General features: G+C 42.6%; 1 protein-coding gene across 1 annotated transcript in view; it reads left to right on the plus strand.

Annotated features, from left to right (window-relative positions):
* The window catches only part of AGK (acylglycerol kinase), an 88,526-nt gene extending 75,857 nt beyond the window's left edge, over positions 1-12,669 (plus strand). Inside the window, exons 12-16 of the mRNA XM_007466626.1 lie at positions 435-582; positions 1,059-1,153; positions 7,672-7,742; positions 9,755-9,839; positions 11,270-12,669. Coding sequence (XP_007466688.1) covers positions 435-582; positions 1,059-1,153; positions 7,672-7,742; positions 9,755-9,839; positions 11,270-11,407 — 537 coding nt within the window. The 3' untranslated portion in view covers positions 11,408-12,669. The remainder of the gene's footprint in view (positions 1-434; positions 583-1,058; positions 1,154-7,671; positions 7,743-9,754; positions 9,840-11,269) is intronic.
* Positions 12,670-19,066: the final 6,397 nt, after the last annotated feature.

Genomic DNA, 19,066 nt, shown 5'->3' on the forward strand with positions numbered 1-19,066 from the left:
TTTCGCGGCTGGACTAAACCAGCCTGGTCTCTGAGTGGAATATGATAACAGAAGCAAAGAAGGTATGTGATACAACTGGATTTCATGTTTGTGTCACCATCTCTAAGTCAAAGTATCGGATGACTCTATGCTTGTTCATACTGAGGTTTTCTTGGACAAGTGTAAGCAGTGGTTGGTTGCTGGTCCACTTTGATCTCCTCTCTGCTCTGTGTTAGGAGAGCAATGGAGGCCACAGCCACTGGGTTCCTATAGGCCTTCAATAGGAAAAGAAAGCTTGAGGATTCCACACTCCAAATTAGAGATAATTTCATCCCATGAGAGGAGATAACTAGTTAGCTTTCGAGCAGATATGGGTGGAATACGTCCTTTGTAGAGAGAAACCCCAAGAGTTTGGAATCGTGTTGCATGATAGTTTTTGTCTCTTCACATTTAAGGAGTGGCCTCAGACTCATCAAGCCTCTCTCTCGTACACGGGACCTACAGAGCGACCTCCCAGTGGAGCAGAAGAGACCCCTCCACGGCCCTCTTTGTACAGGAGAATATTACGAAGGCTCGCATCCTACTGGGTACAGCCGCAGGACGGTGAGCAGCGCGGGAACTGACGATTGGAAAGCCCTGGTCAGCTCAGGCCTGCCTGAAGCAGACCCCACCTCAGTGTTCGACTCTCCTAGGGCAGGGGAAGCCTTTCCAGCATCACTGAACTCAGCCCTCTGTGTGCACAGTGCAGGCCACAAATGGCAGCAGCAGTGTCCCATGAATGGGAACAGCCTGTGTCAGTTGTGATTCCCAGTGACTCCCTCTTTCTGTCACCAACCTTTATGTTATTGTGGCTACTTTTATAGGGATGTCTCAGGCATAGAGATTCCATTTTGAGCCTGGCCCTTTTACCTGTGTATCAAAAGTATGAGATAAAGAAAACTAAGCGGGGTGGCGGGGTGGGGGTGGGCGCGGTCAGCAGATGGGCTTGGGAGGGCATCTGAGCCACTGGTAGCTGGCCGTGGTGGTGGTGCTGAGATGTTCATGGGAGACATTGACCTGTATCGAATACATTCACGCAGCCCCCCAAGAGGTGAGCCCAGAGGTCTGGAAAGAAGTGCAGCTGTCCACCCTTGAACTGTCCATCACGACCCAGAACAGTCAGCTTGACCTGGCAGTAAGTGTGCTTTTTTTTTTTTTAAAGTAGAAAAGCATTTGGGAAAAAGTGACAAAGGCTACATGCTCTTCCACTAACTTGGTGTTTTTATTTTTACCCTGTGAGGATAGAGAGGGAAGGATCAGGACAGGAGGATGTGGGGTGCCTTTGAGGAATAATAGCAATGAGAAGAAACAGCGAGTGAAGTGCCTAAAAGCTTAAAGGGCTCTGATCGGGTATCTGCTGCCAAGCCTTCTGCCTGAGAGAACTGAGGGCAAAAGGCCTTTAGAGATGGGAGTTAGCCTAATCCCATTTGTCATGGGAATAAAAATTTGTGGAACTTTTACTTGAGTAAATATCCATTATTTTTGTGACTATATTAAATATGTAGATTTAGGTCTCTAGGAGAGAAAACTATATATACATCCACATTTATATAGATGTATATATGTATACACACAAGCATCTCTATTTTACATATTGAGTCCAGTCTATTAACATGCACTGACCAGTATGGTAGCCACTAGTCACAAGTAGCTGCTTAAATTTAAATTAATACAAACAAAATTTAAAACTTATTACTTGTGCCACATGACAAGTGCTCAATAGCCATATGTGGCTAGTAGCTACCATATTGAAAAGCGCAAATATAAAATATTTCCATAGTGCAGAAAGCTCTCCTGGATAATGCTGATATAGATAATACGCTAAAAATTTTTTGAAATAAAGCAGAGGTTAGCAAACTGGTCTGCCACCTGTTTTACTATAGCCTGCAAGCTGAGAATTGATTTTACGTTTTTAAATGGTTGGAATAAAGTCAAAAGAAGGATTATATTTTGTGATAGGTAAAAGTATACGAAATTCAAGTTTCAACATCCACAAGTAAAGTTTTATTGGAACATAGCCATATTCATCCATATCCATGTTGTCTGTGGCCACTCTTATGTGGCAGTGGCAGAGCTGAGTTGTTGTGACAGAGACTGAATGGCCCAAAAGCCTAAAACATCTACCATCTGGCCATTCACAGTAAGGGTTTACTGACCCCTGGTCTAGAGAAAACTTTAGTAGTTTATGTTCATGAGAATGCCAGTAGGAAAGCTATCCTGAACCATGGACTAACATTATGTTCAGCTTTTATGTGAATCAAAGTAGTATGTTCACAACTAACCTGGTCAGTCTGAAAACTGGCACATAGAGTTGAACATACGAATGTAGTAAGATGAATGAGGGGGACAAGTGTAGTAAGAAGTTTGATTCCAATATTAATATTCAGAGTATTGGATTGCTTTTTAATTATAAAGGTAATGCATGTCCATCGTATAACATTTGGATCACATAGCTCTTTTCACCTTCTAAATTGATTCTGGTTGGATTAAAAGGTTAAATGTAAGAAAATAAAACTATTAAAAACACTAGAGGGCTTCCCTGGTGGCGCAGTGGTTGAGAGTCCGCCTGATGATGCAGGGGACACAGGTTCGTGCCCCGGTCCGGGAAGATCCCACATGCCGCGGAGCGGCTGGGCCCGTGAGCCGTGGCCGCTGAGCCTGCGTGTCTGGAGCCTGTGCTCCGCAACGGGAGAGGCCACAGCAGAGAGGCCCGCGTACCGCATTAAAACAAAACAAAACAAAACACTAGAGTGAAATCTTAAGTGATTATCAATATAAACTTGGGAGGACAAGGCCTTTCCAAGACTGTCATCTAACCAAAAATCATATTGAGGCATTTGTCTACTTCTAATAAAAAAGAAACTATAAACAAAAATTTTAATGACACTCATTTTTAGATTTCCTTTATAATTTATCAACCTTAAAAAAATTTTTTTTAAATGACAAAGTGGGAAAAATATTAGGATGTGATATACCAGGAGTTAATAGCTTTCCTTTATACTTAACTGTTAGGATAATCAATAAGAAATGGGCAAAGGACTAATATAAACAACAGGCAGGGGGCATAATTAGAAATTCACAAAGGAAATAAGCATGAAAAAAATCGCTTTTATTTACTACATGATAAGCACTGTCCTAAGAATTTTACACAGTGTCAGCTCATGTAATCCTCATAACTACACTATCAGGTAGATATAACTTCTTTCTGAATTTCATAGGTATAGAAACAGAAAAAGTGCTCAGTATCAAAGAAATACAAATTAAAATATTAAATACTGAATTGCCATAGATTAAAAAGCCTGCTAGTGTTCACTGTCGGTGTGCATAGGGAAATGGGCTGTCAGGTTTTCTTGAGGGAAATGTAAGCATACCCTTGGCCCTATTAAGCATATTTCTAGAAATTTATCCTTCAGAAATAATCAGATGATACATAATGTAGAGAGTCTGAAAATGTTGGTGAAAGTGAATGTATTAAGGTTAAGAAAATACTCTGTTAAAAAGAGGAATCTTAAAAAGAAAGATAAGATTTCTAATTATACATTTCCTTTATACTCAGTCTCTGATGATATGTACTTCCAGTGTTTTGTTCATGTTCTTTAACCTTGTTCTTCGCTCTGATGACTGAATACCAATGAATGGATTGAGTTCAGTGAGTATGTATGTGATTGTGGCTCGAGATTAGCCTCATTCAGAGTGCCGAGAGCTTTTTATCTTTGTGCCAATTATAAAAGTATATGATCCTGTGCTGCTTATCACTAGCAGCAGCAGCAGCATTCATTTTTTTTTCTATCCTCTTTGTAAAAATAAAAGCAAATGCAATAAAATATTCATGAAGCTGCCATGTAATACAGCTCGAAATGTTCATTTATCATTAAAAAAAAAAGTCCATTCAGAGTCTGAAAGAGGCCTGAGAGGTGTGGAATGCTTGAAAATTAGGATCTCTTGTAGAGCTATGTTCACTGTATTTATAATAGCAAAATATGTGAAACCAAACTCATCAGGCCACTGATGAGAAACACATTTTGGTACATGTATTTAAAATGTTCTCTATTTATTGACATGGGAAGACGTTCATTGTATATTGTTAAATGAAAAACCAGGTTAACATGATTTGCAGCGAATGATTCCATATTTACTTAATAAAGAAGTACTCCCACCTATAATTGAGTTTTGTGAATGATGGAGGTAAGGCTCCAGTTTTATATTCTTTCTATATAGAAAGCCAGTTGTCCAAGCACCATTTATTGAAATGTCCTTCCCCCCGACACCCCACCGATCTGCAGTAAACCTCTGTCATATGTCAAGTATCTGTATACATGATGTTTCTAGTCCATTTTGCTCTATTTTTCTATATTTGTACTAATACTATGTTTCTCTGAATTATTATAGTTTTATAGTCAGTCCCTCTATGTTTTTCTTCTTAAAGAGTCTCTTGGCTCTTTGACTTCTGTAAATCCTTTAGAATGTTTAAGTTCCACATAAAAATCTGTTATAATACTGCTCAGCATTACATTGAGCCTGTAGCTCAATCTGCGGAGAAATGACATTTCTACAATATTGACTCTTCTATCGTATGCATATGGCGTATCTTCATTTATTTAGGTTTTTAATGTCTTTCAATGAGGTTTTATAGCTTTCTCTATAAGATTTTGTCCTGCTGGGTAGATTCTTAGTTATCTTAATTTCTGATACTGTTGTAAACAGTATCTCTTAAATTGTTATTTTTTTAACTGTCTGATTTAGTTGATGGACATGTAATGATTTTTTTATATTGATGCTGCGTCAGCAACCTAACAATTCTTATTAAGTTTATGGATTCCTTTAGATTTTCTATAGATTCAGTCACATCAGCTGCAAGTAGTGCAGTTGATATGATTTTTTCCTTTCAAATACTTAACCTTCTTCTGATCTTTTGTCTTATCGCATAGGCTAGGGCCTCAGTACAGTGTTGAACAGAAGCAGTGATGGCAGGCGTCCCTGTCTCCTTCCTGATTGAGAGAGAAAGGCTTCACTGCTTCCTTCTTGAGTTTGATGGGGTTTTTTGTAGATACCCTTGATCAGATTAAGGAAGTCCCCTTCCACTCCTATCCTGTTTGCTCAGAGTTTTTATCATGGGTGGATCTTTAATTTTATCGAGTACCTTTCCAGCCACTACTGAGATAATAAGGCTTTTTCTCGCTGAACCTGTCACTGTAGCACAACACATTGATTTTCGCACTTGCACTCTTAACAAAAGTCAAAGCCTTGACTTGCATGTATATCTGCTTATCCCCTTCCATGTCTAAGATACATTTCAGTCTTGGCATGTCCAAAACCGAGTTACTGGTCTTCCCTTCCACCCCCGAAACCTGCCTTCTCCCGTCTTCCTGCAGCGCAGTCGATCGTAATCCCACCCTTTTCATTGTTCAGGCCAAACATCTGGCTCCTCTTTTCTCGTCACATCAAATCTCAGAGGAAGTCCTGGCGGCTTCACCTTCTAAATATTGCCAGCGCGTCTCACAGTGTCCGCTGCCAGCTGATCCAAGCCACCATCGTCTTTTAGCCCAATTATTACGATATGTACCTAAGGGGTCTCCCTGCCCTTTTCCCTTTTCTTCTCCTTTAAACACAGTAGCCAGAGAGATCCTAATTTTAAAAAAGCCAAATCATATTTCTCTGCTTAGAACCTTCCAGTGGCTCCGCACTTCACTCAGCCTAACGGCCAACTTCCTCGTGGGGGTGCGCAAGGCCCTCCTGCTGCAGTGCCTGAACCCTCTGATTCCATCTCCTCTCGTCCCCTTTTCTCACTCTGCTCCAGCCATACTGGCCTCCTCGCTGTTCTTTCCCACGTCAGGCCTGCTCCCACCTAAGGCCCCTGCCCTGGCGGTGCCCTTTGTGTGGCCTGCGCTTCCCTAGACCAGTGGTTCTCAAAGTGTGGGCCTTGGGTCAGCAGCAGTAGCATCGCTTGGGACCTTGTTAGAAATGAAGATTCTTGGGGCTCACTCTAGATCTACTGAACCATAAGCTCTGACCTGTGTTCTAACAGGCCCTCCAGGTGATGTTTGCTAGAGTTTGCCCTGGATTTCCACGATGCCCTCACCTCCTTCAAGTGTCTGCTTAGAGGTTACCTTGTCAGTGAGGCCTACCTGAACCCCTCTTTAAAAACGCCACCAATCGTGCTTGCTTCGGTAGCACATATACTGAAAATGCCACCAATACCACCTTTTATCTCATTTTTATAATATACTCTAATACTTCTAATATACTCTATAATTTGCTGTTTATGCTAATATACATACACAGTCCACAATTTACTATTTTTATACGGATATACTCTAACATACTTCTAATATACATGAAGTTTATTGTTGTATTATGGTTGTGTTTTGTTTATCCCTTCCACTCTGTCTGGTAGAATGTAAGTTCTTTGTAGGCAGAAATTTTTGTTTTTTTTCATTCATTGACACAACCCTAGCACTTAGAAGAGTTCATGGTACACAGGTGACATTAAGTCATTTAACAAAAGGTGACCCTGGAGCAGAGTTATCCCTCTATGTTTTGTAATTCCTAGTTGAGATGTAAAGTTGTGCTTTGGTAGTGCCCTTTAATCTTAGGCACAGGCTGTCAGCTCTCAGAGGCCTGGGGGTGATCCTGAGGCTACAGATTTTCAAGCTGCCCCAAAATAAACAAACCTGTATTTGAAGCAGACACAGAAGTGTTGGGATTGATTTACAGAGGGCCAGGTTTGTACTGCTAGCCGCCAACTGGTGGTAAATTGTGGGGAGACGGGGGGAGGGTGGGGAGTGGCACAGGAACCAAGTCTGTTTTTATAGCCACTTCCTTGTAGCTCAATTCTTCCAGAACATTCTGTGGTTGGGAATGTAGAGTTTTAAAAACATTGCCACGGCATAAAAGGATTGCTGCTCTTCAACTCTGGTCACATACCAAGTTTGCATGTATAGCATTTAAAAGAACACAGATACTTGGGGGCTCTCCACCTCAAGAAGCTGATCCAAGCCAGTGCGGCATGACGACGACGTACACTGAGGGTGGAGACTTGCTGGGAGAGAGGGGCTGAAAGCTTGGCCTGCCAGGGAGGGAACCCTAGAGACTCTAACAGCTATGATTGTTAGTGAGTGACAGAACTTGACAACCCTCCAAACCTGAGTTTTTACCTAACTTATGTATGTAGTAAAAAAACAAGCAAATGGGCTTCCCTGGTGGCGCAGTGGTTGGGAGTCCGCCTGCCGATGCAGGGGACACGGGTTTGTGCCCGGGTCCGGGAGGATCCCACATGCTGCGGAGCGGCTGGGCCCGTAAGCCATGGCCCCTGGGCCTGCGTGTCCGGAGCCTGTGCTCCACAATGGGAGAGGCCACAACAGTGAGAGGCCCACGTATAGCAAAAAAACAAAAAACAAAAAAAAAAAACAACAACAACAAAAAAAAAAGCAAGCAATAGGGATGAATTTTATGGTATGTAAATACCACTTCAATAAAGGTCTTAATGTAAAAAGAAAAAAAAGGACTGAGGATATATTCAGGATAAAGTCATTGAAAGTAAAGTCCCTTCCGTAATACACAGCTCCAACCGCAACCCTCTAAGGCTAAAGGAGGGCAACAGGCTGCATTAGCCAAAATTTAGAGCATTAATTTTAGTTTTCCTAACCTTTTTAGAGCAAAGAAGACTTTATGAACATCTGCATGGAACCCAACACGGTCAGCAAAGGAGACTTCATAACTATAGGGTAAGTGGACTGGGGTTTGTAGGCCGTGAGGCTTTAAGTAGTTTGTATTCTCAGACTTTACCAATCTGAGTGCCCATGCACTCCAAGACAGAGATCCAACCGAGGACTTGTCTGGTTTGGGAACCATAGCATCCTTTTTTCATTTGAGTTGGCATGTGTAGTGTACCTCTCTTACTGTGGCCTCACCCATTCATCTCGGGAAGATCAGAGTATGGGAGCCGTCTTTGTCTTTCGACTGAAATGACAGGATTCAGTGTTGTGTGGCATCATGCCCAGAATTTTGGCTTCAGGGTCAAAACTACTGGGTACAAATCTTGGTTTTGCCACTCACTGGCCTTATGACTTGGACAAATCCTTTACCTTCTCTGAATCCTTTTCCCTGTGTATAGAATGGTGTGATACAATCACCTCTATCAGGATTGTTTTTGGGTCTCATACAAGGGACTGTGTGGGAAAACTCTTGCAGTGTGAAGCACTTCACAGCATCAGGTACCATTCACGTCAGCCCACCTTGCTCTCTTCCCAGGGCATTGATGAAAAGGTATCGAGTACCTTGGACATTTTCCAGGCTTTTTTCCCTTTTCCACTACAAAATACCCTTCCAGGTCCTGTCTGATTTATTAAGCCCTACCTCTGCCAGAATTTTATTGGTTAAGAATGCTCTCAACCCTCTGCCAGCCTTCAAAGCATCTGAGGAGGCTGTGTGTTACCATGCCAACTGGGAATCTTCTCAGCTTTTTATGAGCTCTGTCTCAGAGCTCCCTCTGGCGCCCATCTAAGGATTGGACATTTCTGCTGCAGCGGCCGGGTCTCCATGGCTACACTTCATTCTCTGCACCAGCACCGGCAGTACAATGTCCTGCATCAGTTTGTGTTATTCTCGCCTTTGGTACCAATTCTTCAGTTGCTGGATAGCTGCTTCTGCAGCCTTTGATTTACTTCACTGTAGTAAAAGGAAGAAGGGAAAAGTCTTTCTTCTGGGAAGGGTCCAGAAGCCACACAGTGTCTTAACTGAAAGTCTGGCCAGTGGGACCAGCTGTATTTGCATCTCCTTCATGATACTGACATCCAAAAATCGGAAGAAAAACCGGTGATACTGCTTAAATTAGACGAAGTCATTACGTTCTGCGTTGTTGCTGTCATCATCTTCAGCAGCAGAAAGAACATGGTTTCCTTTTGGTCTCTACAGGAAGTGAAATCAAGTAATGTCCGTTTCCTCTGGGTATCTGATAAGAACATTGTAAAGCTGCTTTAGAAAATGGATGAAGTTTCATAGATGAAGGAATTACTCTTGTTAATGAATGATAAAAAACGGACTAATTTTCTGAGATTAGTTTTTACCCCTTTTCCACTGACCCTAACTGGCTGAAGGGTATATACACGAGGGGGAGTGTGTGTGTGTGTGTGTGTGTGTGCGCGTGTGCGTGCGCGCGCACGTGCGTGTGCACGTGTGTGGACAGGCTGATAATTTTACTCTAAAGCCATGTAGTCAAAGTAAAGATGCACTATGCTAAGTAGATTGTTTATATCAATATGGAGAATCATTCAAGAACTACTGAGATTGGTTGTTCATATAAATAACTAGTTTAAATTAGAATAAAAAATTTTCTCCTTTAAGTAATAGACTCACAAGAAGTACCAAATATCAAAAGTTTAGTACTTTTTTCTAAAGAATTTCATTTCATTCCAATTTTTAAATTTGAGATTTTTAAATAGCCCAAGAGTTAGGTATACATGGAACTATTTAAAAATACAAAACAATTCAGAGAAAAATCAGTCTTAACTTCCAGCACAGTTCTCTGCAATAAATAAACCTGCTCAATCTAGAACATGTCTCAACACTAAGCAAGAATCACTGGGGGAAAAGTTATTCACAGAACCCCGTATGGTTCAAGAGATTATGAGTCCATCTATTTCATATCATCAAAAGACAGGCAGAACTTGCTATGTTCTTGCAGTTGAATGCAGTTGCCAGCACTGGTTTCCAAGCTTGCTTTTTCCTGTACCAACAGAAGTAAAAAGGTGAGAGACCCCAAGGTGCGTGCTGACGGCACCGAGTGTCTTCAGGCCAGCCGCTGCACTTTGCTTCTTCCTGAGGTGAGCGGGGGTGAGCTGTCCCAGAGCTTGTGGTTCTTTCCTGGTCTGTCTGCCTTCCTGTTTTCTTCCCCCTCCTTCCTATTAACAGACCCTTTTTTAGGTACCTTGTACGTGCTGAGCACTGTGCCAGGCTCTGGGTTACATTAAGGGAGACCTGAAAAGATGACAGAAGCCCCTTCTGAGTCACGGGTTTAGAGTTGGGCTCCTGAAGACTTCCGGTGTTGTCAAGCCAAGGTTCTGTAAAGTGATCCTTAGGTCTCCTGAGCTTTTATTTTTCTGAATGTAAGTTATGCAGATAGCTACTGTACCCACAAAGTTCTCCAGTTAGCAAATGTTAATAGTGGATTATGGCTTCACTGTTTGTTTGTTTTTAAATTTTTGGCTGCGTTGGGTCTTCGTTGCTGTGCGCGGGCTTTCTCTAGTTGTGGCGAGTGGGGGCTACTCTTCGTTGTGGTGCATGGGCTTCTCACTGCAGTGGCTTCTCTTGTTGCGGAGCATGGGCTCTAGGCGCAAGGGCTTCAGTAGTTGTGGCACGTGGGCTCAGTAGTTGTGGCTCGTGGGTTCTAGAGCACAGGCTCAGTAGCTGTGGCACACGGTCTTAGTTGCTCCGTGGCATGTGGGATCTTCCCGGACCAGGGCTTGAACCCTTGTCCCCTGCATTGGCAGGCAGATTCTTAACCACTGTGCCACCATGGAAGTCCTAGCTTCACATTTTTTAAAAAGGATCTGGAAGCAGTTTTCAGTATGGCAGTAAATTTTTCTGCACTGGGAAATGCCAAGCTTAGTAGAATAACCTATAAGTGGAAAAAAAAACTTACTACAGGTGGCCTCTGAAGACTTGTGGCTATTAAACTAAGGTGTTCAAAAAGGTAGGTGTCCCCACAGTGGCTGGCACCATAGTTTCAATGCAGCAAATGTCGAATTAAATGCATGAGTTACAGAAGGGTTTTATAGAATCTGTAATATTAATGTTGCTATACCTTAGGTATAAATCTAAGCGAGTCCTAAAGAACCATGAGAATCATCAAGTGGCTGTAATGGCTTTCCTCCGAGAATTGGCTGTTTCTCGCTTTTCATTTGAGGAAGATTAGGGCTGAGGACATGCACGTATGTTCTGTGACTTCCTTGAAGACGTGACAGGACCCTGTCTTACAGTAAGCATTTGAAAATGATAACCTTGTTTCACAAATCCCAGAATACTCTGGGAGGAGATAGAGGCCACTGAAACCTTTTTCATGGTGGTAGAATAGGGCTATTTCCAGAACCAGCCCCGTGTCTGACACAGGCACCGAAATACTCTTTTCAAAGAACATTAGACCAGATCCTCAGAGAGGAGGACCTTTTCCCTAACAACCTGCTCCGGTGCTCTAGTGATGACGAATTCCAGCCAGCGTGGGCGTGAGCTGTTGTGAATATTCTCTTCTCCACAGGGAACAGGGGGCTCCTTCAGCATCGACAGCGAGGAATACGAGGCGATGCCCGTGGAGGTGAAACTGCTCCCCAGGAAACTGCAGTTCTTCTGTGACCCTCGGAAGAGGGAGCAGCTGCTGCAAAGCACGGCCCAGTGAGCGGGCTGCAAGTGGGCACCCGAGACTGCACTTTAGGCTACCCTGGGACCAAAAGGGAACCAAGGCCTCCCCGTCCCTGCAGCGCTGTCAGAGGATCCCAAGGGCCTGTTCATGGCAAGTACCCTCCACCCTCCTCTCTAGTGCTTCCCAGCTTTGCAGCCAGCCAGCTTCCCAGCAGCGCATGCTTTGACTCTGCTGTGACAGTCCGTCCCTTCTAAATACTGCTTTTCCTCAGGCTAGTTCCAGGAAGTCCCCACCCTCAATGGATGGAGAAAGGCTAGACCTTGTTAGCTCCCCTGAGTAGGAAGCAGGGTCCTGGGCTGAGTGGCTCTTCCTCTCCTGTTGGGCTCTGTGGCCGCCCTGGGAAGTCTAGGGAAGCGCCTGCCTCCTGCCGCCTCGTCCCGTACCCCAGGCTCCTCCATGGGTGCTGCTACTTTGTGAGCTCCAATCCTTAGCGTCTTTCAGTTCTCTCCTTAATCACAAACACACCCGAGGTGTTTTCCCTCTTCAGCCATGGCTGAAATACTGTAAAATACGTTTTCCCCCCTGAAGTTGTGCTTCTTAAATGTTGGTTTGCATGAGAACCACCTGGGGTGCATGTTGAAAACTGACTCACTTGGGGCCCAACCCAAATCTGGTAACTCAGTCTGCGGCTGGAGCCCAGGAATCTGCATTTTTAAAAAGGTGTCCACCTTCCCCAGGTGGTTCTACTACAAGGTGCCCCCCAAACTGAATAGGACACAGTCTTGTAAAGCAGCGGTCCCCACACTACTCTGCTTAGGTTCTTCCTAAAAGTATTTTGAAAAATCATGTATCCCCTCAGTTTTAAGTTGACAGCTAAAATTTTTCATGGAAGTTAGTTGCCAAAGTATGTACTTTCTGGTGTCATGTAAATATTGATATTTTAAAATAAAACTGTTACATCACTGTCTTAAACGTTCAGTGTAACTGAAATACATAACAATTTAACAGTCATCCTCCATTTACAAAAATAAGTTTTTTGTCATTGAAAATGTCGATTATCCTCGTATGTGTATCTCCAAACCACTTTAAGCAAATGCTATCATAATGTAACGTTTTTATGCTTGAAATTTTCTTTCCATTGGACCTATCTTCTTGCCACCAAAAAATGTAAGTGGAAGTAACTAACTTTTTTTTAGTTCTTCAAGTGTTAACTCAGTACAGAATAAATGTTATAAATTATTGAGATACAATTGAATATTATAAATTTTTGATAATTAAAAATCAACATTTTATTAGAATGCTCTTTATCCTAGAGTTCATTTATCAAAAAGCAGTTTTTCTGTGTTGTTTATTCAAGTTTTTTTAAAATTTTTATTTTGTATTTATTGGAGTATAGTTGATTAGCAATGTTGTTAGTTTCAGGTGTACAGCAAAGTGATTCAGTTATACAGATACATGTATCTATTCTTTCTCAGAGTCTTTTCCCATTAGTTTATTACAGAGTACTGAGCAGAGCTCCCTGTGCTATACAAGCAGGTCCTTGTTGGTTATCTATTTTAAATATAGCAGTGTGTACATGTCAATCCCAAACTCCCAGTCTTTCCCCCTAGGAACCATACTCCATAGTGGCTGTATCGATTTACATCCCACCAAGAGTGCAAGAGGGTTCTCTTTCCTCCACACCCTCTCCAGCATTTATTATTTGTAGACTTTTTGATGATGGCCATTCTGACTGGTGTGAAGTGATACCTCATTGTAGTTTTGATTTGCATTTCTCTAATAATTGGTGATGTTAAGCATCTTTTCACGTGTCTGTATGTCTTCTTTGGAGAAATGTCTATTTAGGTCTTCTGCCCGTTTTTTGATTGGGTTGTGTTTTTTTGATACTGAGTCGCATGAGCTGTTTGGAGATTAATCCCTTATCAGTCACATCGTTTGCAGATATTTTCTCCCATTCTGTGGGTTGTCTTTTCATTTTGTTTATGTCTTTCCTTCCTCTTTTGTTCTCTTCTCTTGTGATTTCATGACTAACTTTTAGTGTTGTTTGGATTCCTTTTTCCTTTCTGTGTGTGTTATCTATTGTAGATTTTTGGTTTGCAGTTACCATGAGGTTTTGATAAAACAACTTGTTTATATATCTGACTGCTATAAGTTGCTGGTCTTTTAATTTCAAATGCACTTCCAATATCCTGCATTTGTGCTGTCTTCTTAGAGTTGCTGGTTTTGATATATTTGTGTGCAGATGATTTCCTCCCTTTTCTGTATGTTTGCCTTTACTGGTGAGCTTTTCCATTCATAATTTTCTTGTTTCTAGTTGTGGCCTTTTCTTTTCTGCCTAGAGGAGTTCCTTAGCATTTGTTGCAAAGCTGATTTGGTGGTGCTGAATTCTCTTAGCTTTTGCTCGTCTGTAAAGCTTTTGATTTCTCCATCAAATCTGAATGAGAGCCTTGTGGGGTAGAGTATTCTTGGTTGTAGGTTCCTCCCTTTCGTCACTTTAAATATATCGTGCCACTCCCTTCTGACCTACAGAGTTTCTGCTGAGAAACCAGCTGATAACCTTATGGGAATCCCCTTGTACATTATATGTTGCTTTTCCCTTGTTGCTTTTAATATTTTTTCTTTGTCTTCACTTTTTGCCAATTTGACTGCTATGTGTCTCGGCATGTTCCTCCTTGGGTTTATTGGGTTTATCCTGCCTGGGACTCTGTGCTTCCTGGACTTGGGTGACTGTTTCCTTTCCCATACTAGGGAAGTTTTCAGCTATTATCTCTTCAAATATTTTCTCAGGTTCTCTCTCTCTCTCTGCTCCTTCTGGGATCCTTATAATGCGAATGTTGGTGTGTTTAATGTTGTCCTAGAGGCCTCCTGGAGTTTCCTCATTTCTTTTCATTCTTTTCTCTGTTTTGTTCCATGGCCGTGATTTCCACCATTCTGTCTTCCAGTTCACTTATTTGTTCTTCTGCCTCATTTATTCTGCTGTTGATTCCTTCTAGTGTATTTTTCATTTCAGTTATTGTATTGTTCATCTCTATTTGTTCTTTTAATCTTTTAGCTCTTCGTTAAACATTTCTTGTACCTTCTTGACCTGTGCCTCCATTCTTTTCTGAGATCTTGGGTCATCTTTACTATCATTACTCTGAATTCTTCAGGTGGATTGCCTATCTCTTAGTTGTTTTTCTGGGGTTTTATCTTGTTCCTTCATCTGGGACATATTCCTCTGCCATCTCATTTTGCCTAACTTTGTGACTGCGGTTTCCATTCTGCAGGCTGCAGAGTTGTAGTTCTTCTTGCTTGTGTGGTCTGCCCCCTGGTGGCTGAGGCTGTCTAAGAGGCTTGTGCAGGCCTACTGGTGGGAGGGACTGGTGCCTCCCAGTGGAAGCACTGGTGGGTGGAGCTGGGTCTTGTCCCTCTGGTGGGCAAGGCCCGTTGCAGGGGTTGTGTTTATCGGGCAGCTGTGTTCTCAGCAGGACTTTTAAGTAGCCTACCTGTTGATGGGTGGGGCTGTGTTCCCACCCCGTTGGTTGTTTGGCCTGAGGCGTCCTAGCTCTGGCTGTTGGGTGGGGCGAGGGCTTGGTGAGAACATGGTGGCCTCCAGGAGGGCTCATGCCAATGAATACTCTCCAGAACTACTGCCGCCAGTGTCCTTGTCCCCACAGTGAGCCACAGCCGCCTCCCGCCTCTGCAGGAGACCCTCCAATACTAGCAGGTAAGTTATGAGGTCTCTGCTTTTTCCCTGGATCGTGGTGCACATGAGACCCTGTGTGTGCCCTTCCAAGAGTGGAGTTTCTGTTTGTTGCAGTCCTGTGGAATTCAAACCTCGCTGGCCTTCAAAGCCAACTTCTCTGGGAGCTCCTCCTCCTGTTGCCAGACCCCCAGGCTGGGGAGCCTAACATGGGGCTCAGAACTTTCACTCCTGTGGAAGAACTTCTGTGGTATAATTATTTTCCAGTTTGTGGGTTGCCCACCTGGCATGTACGGGGTTTGATTTTATCACGATTGCATCCCTCCTACAATCTCATTGTGGCTTCTTCTTTGTCTTTGGATATAGGGTATCTTTTCTGGTAGGTTCCAGCGTTTTTTTTGGTCGATGGTTGTTCAGCAGTTAGTTGTGATTCTGTTTCCGTAAGAAGAGGCGAGCTCACGTCATTCTATTCCACCATTTTGTCTCCTCCCAAAAGCACATGTTATTTACAGCTAAGGTGAAACAAGGCTTAACCTTATAGACGTAAATACATAAATAAGCAGATGGGATAGAAAAAATTCTGTTATAACAATGTCATGCAGTTCTCTTGAGCTGCATATCAAAAATCACAGTGACCTATCAACAGCTTGATCAGATCCTCCTTTAGGTTTGTTGAAGACAGAGAACTAGAAACTTACCTACCTTGCTAAGGATTCAGTAGCTAGGCATGATAATCACCTTGGCGCCCTTGAGGATTTTATATTCCAGAGGGCAGTGCACCACAGTAAGCTGGATGAGACGTAAGGTTCTCTTTTTGTAAAGAGGAAGGAAAATTGCACAAGGGGGAAGAGGGAAAGGAGAACTGGCTGGCTCACCCTCGGGTAGATCAGTTTTAGGACAGTGCATATGCCGGCACCCACGAACCCCTTGGAGAGTGAAGACCAATGCTTAAAGGATTATAAAGCAGCTACGAAAAGACCATGACTGAAAAGCCCATAAAATAATGCTTACCTGTTTACCTCTGTGTTCTTCAGAGTGGTGTTAAAAGCTGTGCTTTTGCAAAAACAACAAAAAGCAGGCAGGTCCAAACATGCAGTCTAAGGAGCAGCCACTCCATACTGCCCACGGAGGGGAGAGGGAGTGCTGTGGTGTAAGAAAATACAGTCTACATAAGCCAAGAGAATCTGGCATATATTGGTTCTATAACAGAGTGCAGCAGACCAGCACAGAATCTTGGCTACCAGCATGTATGTGTTTTAGTGATTCTAATTTTTCCATAGAAATAATGGAACATATGATTGGGGAAGGATATTTAATGCAGATGAGTTTTTATTCATTTTTAAATGTAAATATGTCCTAGTTCAAATTTTGTTTTCTTGATTCAGACTATTTACTGAGAACATGGTTGCCTTATCATCTACTGCCTTCTTTCTGTTGTCCTTCCATATAAGGGCCACGTAGAGGATGTTTCAGCAGCTATGAGAGACCCTCGTCAGCTAGACCTGGAATGCTGAGGGGTCCGAGGAGAAGCCGAGTCCCCCCTTCTTGTTTAGTACAAACCTTTTGTCAGACTAATTTCACTCAAAAACCAAGAATATTTCTATTAAAAACAGAGCAGATATTTTATATTAAATATAGTTCCGTATAAAGCCTTTTGCTTAACCCCATGGCCAATTTGCATGCATGGCTGTAATTACTGTGTGCCAGTGCTTTACACGTGCGACTGAGTAGCTGTGTTCTCACAACCCTAGGAAATAGGTAATACGTGGTCATGTCACTTGGAAGGTAGGAACCTGGCTTGGAACACAGAGCTAACAAGGTTAGGAATTGAGTCTCTACTGCCTTAAAATGACTCACTCCCCAGAAGGTTAAAAATAAAGTAAGTGTGTGTGTGTGTGTGTGTGTGTGTGTGTGTCAGTATATAATGTTTGTTTTAAAGTAAACTTTAGTAGGAGGAAGACGTGAAACAAAAAAGCTTTGGTCTCCGTGGGGTCCTTCTCCAGAAGTTGTCTGATATGGTGGTGGGTGCACAGTCCTGGCTTTTCTGATGGAATGGGGACGGTTATTTCCAACTTCGGTTTCCATTACCTGGAGAACGTGTATGCAGACCGTGGCCTCAGGGAGGACAGGCACCAGCTCTGGTTTCTTCCATCATCACCGTAAGCGAGGTCAGTGCTGAGCGCCGTGGATTCTGCTCGTGCCCTGGGCTGTTGCTGCTTCCTACCACAAGCCGCATTTCTTGGACCAAGTGAAGGACTGCAGCACACGTGTTCACGTTAAAATGTGAATTTTAATTGTAAAAACTGTCTTCTGTAAATATAGTTATATCAACCTCTCTGCATACAGCTTGGTTCAGATATATACACATATGATATACACAGATGTTATTTGTACCACAGAACAAAATCAGTTCAAGAAACATTTACTCTTCGGGATGAACCCCAGCTTCCTTTAGGCCTTTAAAATGATCACCATTGAAGAGAGAGAACAACATACCCAGATGCAGTATATTCAGGGTGAGGTCTACGAACTGTCTTACTAATTTCATACTAAGAGGTAAACACTTGAAACAAAAACAGATCCCGTTCCTCTTATTGCTGTAACTCTCACACTGGGTATTTATTAATCAAAGCGGGGGTTTGACATTTAAGGTGGCAGGGAGCCTATGCTGATCCTAACTTGGCAAAAAACAGAACTTTTCCCAAGGCTTACAACTATTTCTTTTTCAAAAAAGGTTTCTCTCTCAGACCTATAAAAAAATTTAGCCAACAAGCTTGGGATAAACAAAGGAGGTTAGTTTTGTTTTTCCTCTACTCTGTACCCCTAAAGTCTCCTACCCAGTCTGTTCAAAAGCACAGAAGCTACAGCTTTCCTCACTGGTCTTGGAGGGCTAGACCGAAACTCATTTCCTGATGCTGCCTTCAGAATTTTTTGAGACTTTTATCTTTGCTTGATTTGGCCAAAGGAAGGAGTTTTCACTCCAATTTCAATGGTATGTGTTAACCAGTGAACTCAGTGACCTGTGTGTGGATTTTTCATTTTGTGGATCATCTCCAGCTAGTTCATAATACCCTACATCCCACCCCTGCATCCCCCAACTGTCCTTAGAAAGCAAAGTAGATGTACCATTAGTCTAAAGAGGCATTCCACAGCAAACAGAGGCAATTCATACCTATCCTTCCATGGTAGTTAAATAAATTTTCTGAATTTAGATCCTATTGCCTCTGAAAGCCCACTACACTGAGCTTCTAGAATAAATGCTAAAGAGATGAAAGCAGGGCTTTACTTCTCTGTCATCATTTCTCTATCTAGCTCTGGAAAATTCTTGCTTCCTTTCTAACTGTGCAGTTTCACCAAATGGCCCCCATGTTCCAGCTCCACAAATGAGTCAAAGTGCCAGTTATAAAACTACCCCTGCCTCTCATCTGCCTCCAGCTAAGAGGCCTAGTAATCAGCATGATCACATTCACCCCCTTTCACACAAAAATCTTACTTAAGGTTGGTGAATGTGTGTCATCCTCCATCGGACTGTCAACTTTATCTCCTCAAGAGGCTGTGTTAGATTTCACAGGACAGTCCTTATTCACTCACCCAAACATTTAGATAACAAAACTCTTATGGGGTCTCAGCTGCTTCCAAATTGCAATACTGCCCGTTTCTTCTAGGATTATAGTTTTGAAATTTCCTTCCAACATCTGCATACTCAGTTCATCACATAGTAATATCGATATAAAAATAAACTTCCATTTCTTATAAGAAAAACATGAACTAAATTCACACTTAGCCTTTTCCCACAGCACTCCACCCCAGTAGCTCCGGGGAACAGAGGTATACTGGTAATACAAATGGAATATTAAAAATCCAAGACTTGGGAGTAAAAGGAGCCCTGAACTCCTCTTCCCCTACCTGAATCACAAAAGGGCTTTCCTGAAATGAGAGGGGACGGACTGGCCTGCTGGAGTGAGCCCCAGGTCTGCAGGATCCTCACTGCAGGGCACTAAGTACAGCAGGAA

The sequence above is a fragment of the Lipotes vexillifer genome, unplaced genomic scaffold (assembly GCF_000442215.2).
Source record: "Lipotes vexillifer unplaced genomic scaffold, Lipotes_vexillifer_v1.1 scaffold71, whole genome shotgun sequence".
Taxonomy (NCBI): domain Eukaryota; kingdom Metazoa; phylum Chordata; class Mammalia; order Artiodactyla; family Lipotidae; genus Lipotes; species Lipotes vexillifer.